The sequence below is a fragment of the Somniosus microcephalus genome, chromosome 11 (assembly GCF_052327205.1).
Source record: "Somniosus microcephalus isolate GS21.2 chromosome 11, FLI_Smic_1.0, whole genome shotgun sequence".
In the NCBI taxonomy this organism is placed as follows: domain Eukaryota; kingdom Metazoa; phylum Chordata; class Chondrichthyes; order Squaliformes; family Somniosidae; genus Somniosus; species Somniosus microcephalus.
In genome coordinates, this window is record NC_140997.1 from 235,794,372 (window position 1) to 235,806,877 (window position 12,506).

The 12,506-nt window shown below is 51.3% G+C and overlaps 1 protein-coding gene across 4 annotated transcripts in view; it reads left to right on the top strand.

Annotated features, from left to right (window-relative positions):
- lamb2l (laminin, beta 2-like) overlaps positions 1-12,506 on the top strand; it is a 401,500-nt gene that overhangs the window by 316,886 nt on the left and 72,108 nt on the right. For all 4 annotated transcript variants that reach the window (XR_015080088.1, XM_086002162.1, XM_086002163.1 and 1 more), the window contains 3 exons: positions 345-720; positions 2,840-3,024; positions 3,654-3,895. Coding sequence is in view for 3 of the 4 variants with exons in the window: in XM_086002162.1 (XP_085858288.1) it covers positions 345-720; positions 2,840-3,024; positions 3,654-3,895 (803 nt within the window). In the remaining variant the exon portion in view is untranslated. The remainder of the gene's footprint in view (positions 1-344; positions 721-2,839; positions 3,025-3,653; positions 3,896-12,506) is intronic.

The following is a 12,506-nucleotide window of genomic DNA, read 5'->3' on the forward strand; positions in this document are numbered from 1 at the left end:
TTGATGGGACAGTGTAGAGGGAGCTTTACTCTGTATCTAACCCGTGCTGTACCTGCCCTGGGAGTGTTTGATGGGACAGTGTAGAGGGAGCTTTACTCTGTATCTAACCCGTGCTGTACCTGCCCTGGGAGTGTTTGATGGGACAGTGTAGAGGGAGCTTTACTCTGTATCTGAGCTGTGTAGCGTCAGTGGTGACAATGAGTGCCATGAAATGGAAAGTGTTCCATTCCAGTAACTAACTGTTCCTCGCTGAGCACAACATTGATAATAATAAAAGCGGTGACCAGGGTGAGTTGTGGAACCAGCCTCTGGAGCAATCTGAAGGTCTTGCCCTCTCTCCACAGCTTGCGACTGTGATGCCGTCGGTTCAGAGACGGAGCAGTGCAATCGCTCGACGGGCCGCTGCTTCTGCAAGGAGGGGTACGTGGGGCGGCGGTGCGACCAGTGTGACCGCAGTTACCGGGGCCGGTTCCCGAGCTGCACTCGCTGTCACGCCTGCTTCGATTTGTGGGACGGGGAGATCAGGAGGCTCGGGGAGAATCTGCGCCGCCTCAAGGAGATGGTGCATCGGATTGTGGCGACTGGGGTGACTGGGGGAGCTAGCCGCAAGCTGCAGGAGCTGGAGGAGAAGTTGGGCGAGCTCCAGGAGTTGGTTCGAGGACACCCGCTCGACAGCCAGGGGCTGCTAGAACAGCTGAGACATCTCGCCAAGACGTTCAGGTAGAGCTGCCGCAGAGAGACGCTACCCATCAATTAGTGGCTTTCACCCAACCTACTGTCCGTGACAGAATACTCTCCCGTCTATCCGACCCCGCCACCATCAACCAATGGGGCCCTAGAGTTACTTTTCTCAATATGTATTGGAGGAGCAGAAATTTCTTCCTATTAAATATTGCCATTGTCTTCGGTCCCCGTCACAATCTCCGTTACCTCGCCCCCGACTCCATCCAATCTCCCTGGCCAGTGTCTGAGGCTGAACCACACCCTTCGCTACCTTGGCGTCCTGATTGTCATTGAGCTGAGCTTCCGAAACCCTATCCTCTCCTTCACTAATACCGCCTATTTCCACCTCCGTAACATCGCCCCTCTCCGCCCCTGCCTCAGCTCATCCGCTGCTGAAACCCTCTTCCCTGCCTTTGTTACCTCCAGACTCGACTATTCCAACACACTCCTGGCCGACCTCCCACCTTCCATCCTCCGTAAACCTCAGCTCATCCAAAACTCTGCTGCCCCGTGTCCTATCTCACACCCAGTCCCGTTCACCCATCACCCCCTGTGCTCACTGCCCCGTGTCCTATCTCACACCCAGTCCCGTTCACCCATCGCCCCCTGTGCTCACTGCCCCGTGTCCTAACTCACACCCAGTCCCGTTCACCCATCACCCCCTGTGCTCACTGCCCCGTGTCCTAACTCACACCCAGTCCCATTCACCCATCACCCCCTGTGCTCACTGCCCCGTGTCCTAACTCACACCCAGTCCCGTTCACCCATCGCCCCCTGTGCTCACTGCCCCGTGTCCTAACTCACACCCAGTCCCGTTCACCCATCACCCCCTGTGCTCACTGCCCCGTGTCCTAACTCACACCCAGTCCCATTCACCCATCACCCCCTGTGCTCACTGCCCCGTGTCCTAACTCACACCCAGTCCCGTTCACCCATCACCCCCTGTGCTCACTGCCCCATGTCCTAACTCACACCCAGTCCCGTTCACCCATCACCCCCTGTGCTCACTGCCCCGTGTCCTAACTCACACCAAGTCCCGTTCACCCATCACCCCCTGTGCTCACTGCCCCGTGTCCTAACTCACACCCAGTCCCGTTCACCCATCACCCCCAGTGCTCACTGCCCCATGTCCTATCTCGCACCCAGTCCCGTTCACCCATCGCCCCCTGTGCTCACTGCCCCGTGTCCTAACTCACATCCAGTCCCGTTCACCCATCGCCCCCTGTGCTCACTGCCCCGTGTCCTAACTCACGCCCAGTCCCGTTCACCCATCACCCCCTGTGCTCACTGACCTACATTGGCTCCCGGTCCGGCAACGCCTCGATTTTAAAATTCTCATCCTTGTTTTCAAATCCCTCCATGGCCTTGCCCCTCCCTAGCTCTCTAACCTTCTGCTACAACCCTCCGCGATCTCTGCGCTCCTCTAATTCTGGCCTCTTGAGCATCCCCGGTTTCCATCGCTCCACCATTGGCGGTCGTGCCTTCAGCTGCCGAGGTCCTGAGCTCTGGAATTGTGCCCCACAGCGCCCAGTGTGATTCTCAATAATTCCAAAAGCCCAGGCCCCAGGTTGGATCTCCGGTGTGTACGCTAGGTTACCACCCCCCCCCCCCCACCATCCCAGCCCCACCCTGCAGCCCTGCCCAGCTCATGCCACCTCCTTTGATAGAACCATAGAACAGTACAGCACAGGAGGAGGCCATTCAGCCCATCGAGTCTGCGCCGGCTCTTTCGAAGAGCAATCCCGTTAGACCCGCTCCTCCCGCTCTTTCCCCAGATCCCTGCAATTTTTTCCCCCTTCAAGTATTTATCCAATTCCCTTTTGAAGGTGACGATTGAATCTGTATCCACCGCCCTTTCAGGCAGCGCGTTCCCAATCCTCACCACTCGCTGCGTAAAAATGTTTTGTGTTTTTTTTTGCAAAGTTGCTGATGGTCAACAAACGATCACTCTGATACCTCGACGGTCCTGCATTTCACAAATAAAACTCGCAGAAAGCAAAAAGATCCCAAATCGAAGCGAATGGCCCTGCTGTCACTCTCTTGCTTTGAGTCTGTAGGTTTTCCAGTTCCGTTACTCCTGCTGCCTCGGAGTGAATATTCCTTTACTGTCCCTCAGGCAGGAGATGGAGCGACAGTCACAGAGGGTGAGTGCCTTGGAGAAAGCTGCGACAAGGATACAGGCAACAAACAGCAAAGCAGAAAGGGACCTAAAGCAGCTGGAGGAGGAAACCGGGATTCTGAACACATCGCTCATCCTGAGAACAAAGGAGCTGGAGAAATTTATCATGTCAAACTTTAAAGGTGCGCGTTTCCTCCGCTGAGCCTCCTGAACTCAGGAGGAAGTCACACAGAACAGACGGAGGCCATTCGGCCCATCGTGCCTGTGCCGGCTCTTTGGTCGAGCTCTCCATTAGTCCCACTCCCCCCTGCTCTTTCCCCACAGACCTGCACATTTCTCCTTTTCAAGTATTTATCCAATTCCCTTTTGAAAATTTCCATTGAATCTGCTTCCACCCGATCACAACAACTCGCTGCGTAAAAACATTCTCCTCATCTCCCCTCTGGTTCTTTTGCCGATTACCTTCACTCTGTGTCCTCTGGTTACCGACCCTCCTGCCACTGGAAACAGTGTCTCCTTATTTACTCCATCAAAACCCCTCCTGATTTTGAACATCTCTATTAAATCCTCCCTTAACCTTCTTGAAATACAAACGTTGGTGCCAGTAAAAGTGACCATGAAGCTGTCGGATTATTGTAAAAACCCAACTGGTTCACTGATGTCCTTCAGGGAAGGAAACCTGCCATCCTCACCCGGTCTGGGCCTGTAGGTGACTCCAGGGATGGGCAATAAATGCCGGCTTTGCCCACATCCCGAGTCATTGTATGTGAAGCAGTTTGAGGCGTTTCTGAGAGATCAATGTCTTTTACAGAGTTCTACGATTCAATCCTCAAGTACTATCAGGAGTCCTGTGGGGCGGAGAGAGTGGTGAACGGTTCGGTATCTGGCCCACACAGCCCGGTGGAACAGTCAGAGGAGACACGGCGTCAAACCGAACGGCTGCTGCAGGAGCAGGAGAACACGTTCAGGAAGGCGACAGCTGCTCACAGGAAGCAGCTGAAGGATCTGGAGAGGAAAGTGCGGGAGCTGACGGTGAAAAGCATCAACGAGAAGGTCAGGGAGACAAGCTCATTCCCACAGCTCGGGAGCAATGGGAAAACTAGCATTAACGTCAGTGAATTCAGCCTGGGATCACACTGTGCAGTGACCCCTGCTGGAATGTGCGTATGTGTATATGTGTGTTTGTGTGAGAGTGAGTGTGTGAGTGTGTGGATGAGTGAGTGAGTGTGTATATGTGTGTGTGAGTGTGTGGATGAGTGAGTGAGTGTGAGTGTGTGTGTTTATGTGAGTGTGTGTGTGTGTGTGTGAGTGAGTGAGTATGTGTGTGTGAGTGTGTGTTTGAGAGTGTGGTTGAGTGTGTGAGTGTGTGTGTGTGAGTGTGTGTGTGAGTGAATGTGTGTGTGTGAGTGAATGTGTGTGAGTGTGAGCGAGTGTGAGCGAATGTGTGTGTGAGAGTGTGAGTGTGAGTGTGAGAGTGTGTGTGTGAGTGTGAGCGAGTGTGTGTGTGTGAGCGTGTGTGTGTGAGTGTGAGCGAGTGTGTGTGTGAGAGTGTGTGAGTGTGAGAGTGTGAGTGTGTGAGTGAGTGTGAGCGAGTGTGTGTGTGTGTGACTGAGTGTGTGTGTGAGTGTGAGTGTGTGTGAGTGTGTGTGAGTGTGTGTGAGTGTGAGTGTGAGTGAGTGTGTGTGCGTGTGTGCTACTTAAGTAAGAAAGGAGGGAGAGAGAAACCGGGGAACTACAGACCTGTTAGCCTCACATCAGTAGTTGGGAAAATGCTGGAATTTATTATAAAGGATGCAATAACTGGGCACATGGAAACTAATACATAGTAAGATTGGGCAGAGTCAGCATGGATTTATGAAAGGGAAATCCTGTTTGACAAACCTATTGGAGTTCTTTGAGGATGTAACTAGTGTCGTAGACAAAGGGGAACTGGTAGATGTGGTGTATTTGGATTTTCAGAAGGCCTTCGATAAGGTCCCACACAAGAGGTTGGTGAACAAAATTAGGGCCCATGGAATTGGGGGTAATATACCAGCATGGATTGAGAATTGGCTAACAGACAGAAAACAAAGAGTAGGGATAAACGGGTCTTTTTCAGGATGGCAGGCTGTGACTAGTGGGGTACCGCAAGGATCAGTGCTTGGGCCCCAGCTATTCACAATCTATATCAATGATTTGGATGAGGGGACTAAATGTAACATTTCCAAAATTTGCTGATGATACAAAGCTAGGTGGCAGTGTCAGTTGTGAAGAGGATGTGAAGAGGCTTCAAGGGGATCTTGACAGGCTCAGTGAGTGGGCGAGAACATGGCAGATGGAATATAATGTGGATAAATGTGAAGTTATCCACTTTGGTAGAAAAAACAGAAAGGCAGAGTATTTCCTAAATGGTGAAAGATTGGGGAATGCAGATGCTCAAAGGGACCTGGGTGTCCTTGTACATGAGTCACTGAAAGTGAATGTGCAGGTGCAGCAAGCCATTAGGAAGGCAAATGGTATGCTGGCCTTCATTACAAGAGGATTTGAGTACAGGAGTAAAGAAGTCTTACTCCAATTATATAGGGCCTTGGTGAGACCACACCTGGAGTACTGTGTACAATTTTGGTCTCCTTACCTAAGGAAGGATATACTTGCCATAGAGGGAGTGCAACAAAGGTTCACGAGATTGATTCCTGGGATGGCGGGACTGTCGTATGAGAAGAGATTGAGTAAACTAGGCCTGTATTCTCTTGAATTCAGAAGAATGAGAGGGGATCTTATTGAAGCATACAAAATTATTACAGGGCTTGATAGGGTGGATGCTGGGAGAATGATTCCCTTGGCTGGGGAGTCTAGAACCAGGGACCACAGCCTCAGGATAAAGGGTAGGCCATTCAGGACTGAGATGAGAAGAAATTTCTTCACACAGAGGGTGGTGAATCTTTGGAATTCTCTACCCCAGAGGGCTGTGGAGACTCAGTCATTGGGTATATTCAAAACAGAAGTCGATAGATTTCTGACCAGTAAGGGCATCGAGGGATATGGCGATAGGACCGGTGAATGGAGTTGAGGCAGAAGATCAGCCATGATCTCACTGAATGGCGGAGCAGGCGCGAAGGGCTGAATGGCTGAATCCTGCTTCTATTTCTTATGTTCTTATGAGTGTATGTGGGTGTGAGTGAGAGTGTGAGTGGGAGTGAGAGTGAGAGTGTGAGTGAGAGTGTGTGTGTATGAGAGTGTGTGTGAGTGTGAGAGTGTGTCTGTGTGTTATTGTGTGAGTGTGTGTGTGAGTGTGTGTGAGTGTGTGTGAGTGTGTGTGAGTGTGTGTGTGTGTGTGAGTGTGTGTGTGTGTGAGTGTGTGTGTGAGAGTGAGTGTGTGTGTGTGAGTGTGAGTGTGTGAGTGTGTGTGTGAGTGTGAGTGTGTGTGTGTGTGTGTGTGAGTGTGTGTTAGTGTGTGAGTGTGTGTTAGTGTGTGAGTGTGAGTGTGAGTGTGAGTGTGTGTGTGTGAGTGTGAGTGTGTGTGTGTGTGTGTGTGAGTGTGTGTTAGTGTGTGAGTGTGTGTGAGTGTGAGTGTGTGTGTGTGTGTGTCAGTATTTACAGGGGGTCCCCGGGAGTGGGCCAGTATTTACAGGGGGTCCCCGGGAGTGTGCCAGTATTTACAGGGGATCCCCGGGAGTGTGTCAGTATTTACAGGGGGTCCCCGGGAGTGGGCCAGTATTTACAGGGGATCCCCGGGAGTGTGTTAGTATTTACAGGGGTTCCCCGGGAGTGTGTCAGTATTTACAGGGGGTATCTGGGAGTGTGTCAGTATTTACAGGGGGTCCCCGGGAGTGTGTCAGTATTCACAGGGAGTCCCCAGGAGTGCGGCAGTATTTACAGGGGTTCCCCGGGAGTGCGTCAGTATTTCCACGGGGTCCCCGGGAGTGTGACAGTATTTACAGGGGGTCCCCGGGAGTGTGTCAGTATTTACAGGGGGTCCTCGGGCATGTGTCAGTATTTACAGGGGGTCCCCAGGAGTGTGTCAGTATTTACAGGGGGTCCCCGGGAGTGTGTCAGTATTTACAAGGGGTCCCCGGGAGTGTGTCAGTGTTTACAGGGAGTCCCCGGGCATGTGTCAGTATTTACAGGGGGTCCCCAGGAGTGTGTCAGTATTTACAGGGGGTCCCCGGGAGTGTGTCAGTATTTACAAGGGGTCCCCGGGAGTGTGTCAGTATTTACAGTGGTTCCCGGGAGTGTGTCAGTATTTACAGGGGGTCCCCGGGAGTTTGTCAGTATTTACAGGGGGTCCCTGGGAGTGTGTCAGTATTTACATGGGGTCCCTGGGAGTGTGTCAGTATTTACAGGGGGTCTCCGGGAGTGTGTCAGTATTTACAGGGGTCCCCGGGAGTGTGTCAGTATATACAGGGAGTCCCCGGGAGTGTGTCAGTATTTACAGGGGGGTCCCCGGGAGTGTGTCAGTATTTACAGGGGGTTCCCCGGGAGTGTGTCAGTATTTACAGGGGGTCCCCGGGAGTGTGTCAGTATTTACAGGGGTCCCCAGGAGTGAGTCAGTATTTACACGGGGTCCCCGGGAGTGTGACAGTATTTACAGGGGGTCCCCGGGAGTGTGTCAGTATTCCTGTCAATATTCAGGAAAGATAGGCAAAAAGGAAAGGGAGGTGGGGTAGCATTACTGGTTAAAGAAGGGATTAACACAATTGTAAGGAAGGATATCACCTCTGATGATGTGGAATCTGTATGGGTAGAACTGAGAAATACCAAGGGGCAGAAAACGTTAGTGGGAGTGGTATATAAGAACATAAGGACATAAGACCTCCAAACGGTAATGCGGAGGTTGGGGATGGCATTAAAAGGGAAATTAGAGAAGCGTGCAAAAAGGGCACAGCATTCATCATGGGTGACTTTAATCTACATATAGATTGGGCTAACCAAATTAGTAACAATACTGTGGAGGAGGAATTCCTGGAGTGTTTATGGGATGGTTTCCTGGACCAATATGTCGAGGAACCAACCAGAGATCAGGCCATCTTAGACTGGGTATTATGTAACGAGAAAGGATTAATTAGCAATCTAGTTGTATGAGACCCTTTGGGTCGGAGCGATCATAATATGATCGAATTCTTCATTAAGATGGAGAATAAAGCAGTTGACTCAGAGACTAGGGTCCTGAATTTAAATAAAGGAAACTACGATGGTCTGAGGCGCGAATTAGTTGGATTGATTGGGGAATGTCACTCAAAGGGTTAACGGTGGATAGCCAATTGCAAACATTCAAAGACCGCATGGATGAACTACAGAATTTGTTCATCCCAGTTTGGCATAAAAATAAAACAAACAAGGTGACTCAACCATGGCTAATGAGGGAAATTAGGGATAGCATAAGATCCAAGGAGAGGACATATAAATTGGCTAGAAAAAGCAGTAATCCAGAGGATTGGGAGCAGTTTAGGATTCAACAAAGGAGGACAAAGGGATTAATTAAGAAAGGGAAAATAGAGTATGAGAGTAAGCTTGCGAGGAACATAAAAACTGACTGTAAAAGCTTTTATAGATATGTGAAGAGAAAAAGATTGGTGAAGTCAAGTGTAGGTCCCTTGCAGTCAGAATCAGGGGAAATTATAATGGGGAACAAAAAAATGGCAGACCAATTAAATACATATTATGGTTCTGTCTTCACAAAGGAGGACACAAATAACCTCCCAGAAATGTCGGGGAACATAGGGTCTGATGAAAGGGAGGAACTGAAAGAAACCAGTATTTGTAGGGAAATGGTGTTAGGGAAATTGATGGGATTGAAGGCCGATAAATCCCCAGGGCCTGATAATCTACATCCTAGGGTACTGAAGGAAATGGCCCTAGAAATAGTAGATGCATTGCTGATCATCTTCCAACATTCGATGGAATCTGGAACAGTACCCATGGATTGGAGGGTAGCTAATGTTACCCCACTATTCAAAAAAGGTGGTAGAGAGAAAACGGGGAATTACAGACCGGTAAGCCTGACATCGGTAGTGGGGAAAATGCTAGAGTCCATTATAAAAGATGGAATAGCAGAGCACTTGGAAAACAGTGACAGGATCGGACAAAGTCAACATGGATTTACAAAAGGTAAATCGTGCTTGACTAATCTACTGGAATTTTTTGAGGATGTAACTAGTAAAATAGATAAGGGAAAACCAGTGGATGTGGTGTATTTGGATTTTCAGAAGGCTTTCGATAAGGTCCCACATAAGAGATTAGCGTGTAAAGTTAAGGCACATGGGATTGGGGGCAAGGTATTGACTTGGATAGAGAACTGGTTGGCAGATAGAAAACAAAGAGTTGGAATAAACGGGTCTTTTTCCGAGTGGCAGGCAGTGACTAGTGGGGTGCCACAGGGATCGGTCCTTGGACCCCAGCTATTCACAATATATATTAATGATCTAGACAAGGGAACTAGATGTAATATCTCCAAATTTGCAGATGACACAAAGCTGGGTGGACGTGTGTGCTGTGAGGAGGATGCCAAGAAACTACAGGATGATTTGGACAGGTTGGGTGATTGGGCAGAAGCATGGCAGATGCAATATAGCGTGGATAAATGTGAGGTTATCCACTTTGGTGTCAAAAACAGGAAGGCAGATTATTATCTGAATGGCAATAGATTGGGAGAAGGGGAAGTGCAACGAGACCTGGGTGTCCTTGTGCACCAGTCGCTGAAGGTAAGCATGCAGGTGCAGCAGGCGGTTAAGAAGGCAAATGGTATGTTGGCCTTCATAGCGAGAGGGTTTGAGTACAGGAACAAGGATGTCTTGCTACAGTTGTACAGAGCCTTGGTGAGACCGCACCTTGAGTATTGTGTGCAGTTTTGGTCGCCTTATCTGAGGAAGGATATTCTTGCCATGGAAGGAGTTCAGCGAAGATTCACCAGGCTGATACCTGGGATGGCAGGAATGACTTATGAGGAGAGATTGGGACGATTGGGCTTGTACTCGCTGGAGTTTAGAAGAATGAGAGGGGATCTCATTGAAACTTATAAAATTCTGGCAGGACTGGACAGACTAGATTCAAGGAGGATGTTCCCTATGGTCGGGGAATCCAGAACCAGGGGTCACAGTCTAAGGATACGGGGTAGGCCTTTTAGGACAGAAATGAGGAGGAATTTCTTCACCCAGAGAGTGGTGAACCTGTGGAATTCTCTACCACAGAAGGCAGTAGAGGCCAATTCATTAAATATATTCAAGAAGGAGTTGGATATATTTCTTAAGGCTAAAGGGATCAAGAGATATGGGGAGAAGGCAGGGACAGGGTACTGAACTTGGATGATCAGCCATGATCGCATTGAATGGCGGAGCAGGCTCGAGGGGCCGAATGGCCTACTCCTGCTCCTATCTTCTATGTTTCTATATGTTTCTATGTTGTCCCCGGGAGTGTGTCAGTATTTACAGGGGGTTCTCAGGAGCGTGTCAGTATTTACAGGGGGTCTCCGGGAGTGTGTCAGTATTTACAGGGGGTCCCCAGGAGTGTGCCAGTATTTACAGCGAGTCCCCGGGAGTGTGTCAGTATTTACAGGGGGTCTCCGAGAGTGTGCCAGTATTTACAGCGAGTCCCCGGGAGTGTGTCAGTATTTACAGGGGGTCCCCGGGAGTGTGCCAGCATTTACAGCGAGTCCCCGGGAGTGTGTCAGTATTTACAGGGGGTCCCCGGGAGTGTGCCAGTATTTACAGGGGGTCCCCGGGAGTGTGTCAGTATTTGCAGGGGGTCCCCGGGAGTGTGCCAGTATTTACAGCGAGTCCCCGGGAGTGTGTCAGTATTTACAGGGGGTCCCCGGGAGTGTGCCAGTATTTACAGCGAGTCCCCGGGAGTGTGTCAGTATTTACAGGGGGTCCCCGGGAGTGTGCCAGTATTTACAGGGGGTCCCCGGGAGTGTGTCAGTATTTACAAGGGGTCCCCGGGAGTGTGCCAGTATTTACAGGGGGTCCCCGGGAGTGTGCCAGTATTTACAGGGGTCCCCGGGAGTGTGCCAGTATTTACAGGGGGTCCCCGGGAGTGTGTCAGTATTTACAAGGGGTCCCCGGGAGTGTGCCAGTATTTACAGGGGGTCCCCGGGAGTGTGTCAGTATTTACAAGGGGTCCCCGGGAGTGTGCCAGTATTTACAGGGGGTCCCCGGGAGTGTGCCAGTATTTACAAGGGGTCCCCGGGAGTGTGCCAGTATTTACAGGGGGTCCCCGGGAGTGTGCCAGTATTTACAGGGGGTCCCCGGGAGTGTGTCAGTATTTACAAGGGGTCCCCGGGAGTGTGCCAGTATTTACAGGGGGTCCCCGGGAGTGTGCCAGTATTTACAAGGGGTCCCCGGGAGTGTGCCAGTATTTACAGGGGGTCCCCGGGAGTGTGTCAGTATTTACAAGGAGTCCCCGGGAGTGTGTCAGTATTTACAGGGGGTCCCCGGGAGTGTGCCAGTATTTACAGGGGGTCCCCGGGAGTGTGTCAGTATTTACAAGGGGTCCCCGGGAGTGTGCCAGTATTTACAGGGGGTCCCCAGGAGTGTGTCAGTATTTACAGGGGGTCCCCGAGAGTGTGTCAGTATTTACAGGGGGTCCCCGGGAGAGTGTCAGTGTTTACAGGGGTCCCCGGGAGTGTGACAGTATTTACAAGGGGTCCCCGGGAGTGTGCCAGTATTTACAGGGGGTCCCCAGGAGTGTGTCAGTATTTACAGGGGGTCCCCGAGAGTGTGTCAGTATTTACAGGGGGTCCCCGGGAGAGTGTCAGTGTTTACAGGGGTCCCCGGGAGTGTGACAGTATTTACAGGGGGTCCCCGGGAGTGCGTCAGTATTTACAGGGGGTCCCCGGGAGTGTGTCAGTATTTACAGGGGGTCCCCGGGAGTGTGTCAGTATTTACAGGGGGATCCCCGGGGAGTGTGTCAGTATTTACAGGGGGTCCCCGGGAGTGTGTCAGTATTTACAGGGGGTCCCCGGGAGTGTGTCAGTATTTACAGGGGGTCCCCGGGAGTGTGTCAGTATTTACAGGGGGTCCCCGGGAGTGTGTCAGTATTTACAGGGGGTCCCCGGGAGTGTGTCAGTATTTACAGGGGGTCCCCGGGAGTGTGTCAGTATTTACAGGGGGTCCCCGGGAGTGTGTCAGTATTTACAGGGGGTCCCCGGGAGTGTGTCAGTATTTACAGGGGGTCCCCGGGAGTGTGTCAGTATTTACAGGGGGTCCCCGGTAGTGTGTCAGTATTTACAGGGGGTCCCTGGGAGTGTGTCAGTATTTACAGGGGGTCCCCGGTAGTGTGTCAGTATTTACAGGGGGTTCCCGGGAGTGTGTCAGTATTTACAGGGGGTCCCCGGGAGTGTGTCAGTATTTACAGGGGGTCCCCGGGAGTGTGTCAGTATTTACAGGGGGTCCCCGGGAGTGTGTCAGTATTTACAGGGGGTTCCCGGGAGTGTGTCAGTATTTACAGGGGGTCCCCGGGAGTGTGTCAGTATTTACAGGGGGTCCCCGGGAGTGTGTCAGTATTTACAGGGGGTCCCCGGGAGTGTGTCAGTATTTACAGGGGGTCCCCGGGAGTGTGTCAGTATTTACAGGGGGTTCCCGGGAGTGTGTCAGTATTTACAGGGGGTCCCCGGGAGTGTGTCAGTATTTACAGGGGGTCCCCGGGAGTGTGTCAGTATTTACAGGGGGTTCCCGGGAGTGTGTCAGTATTT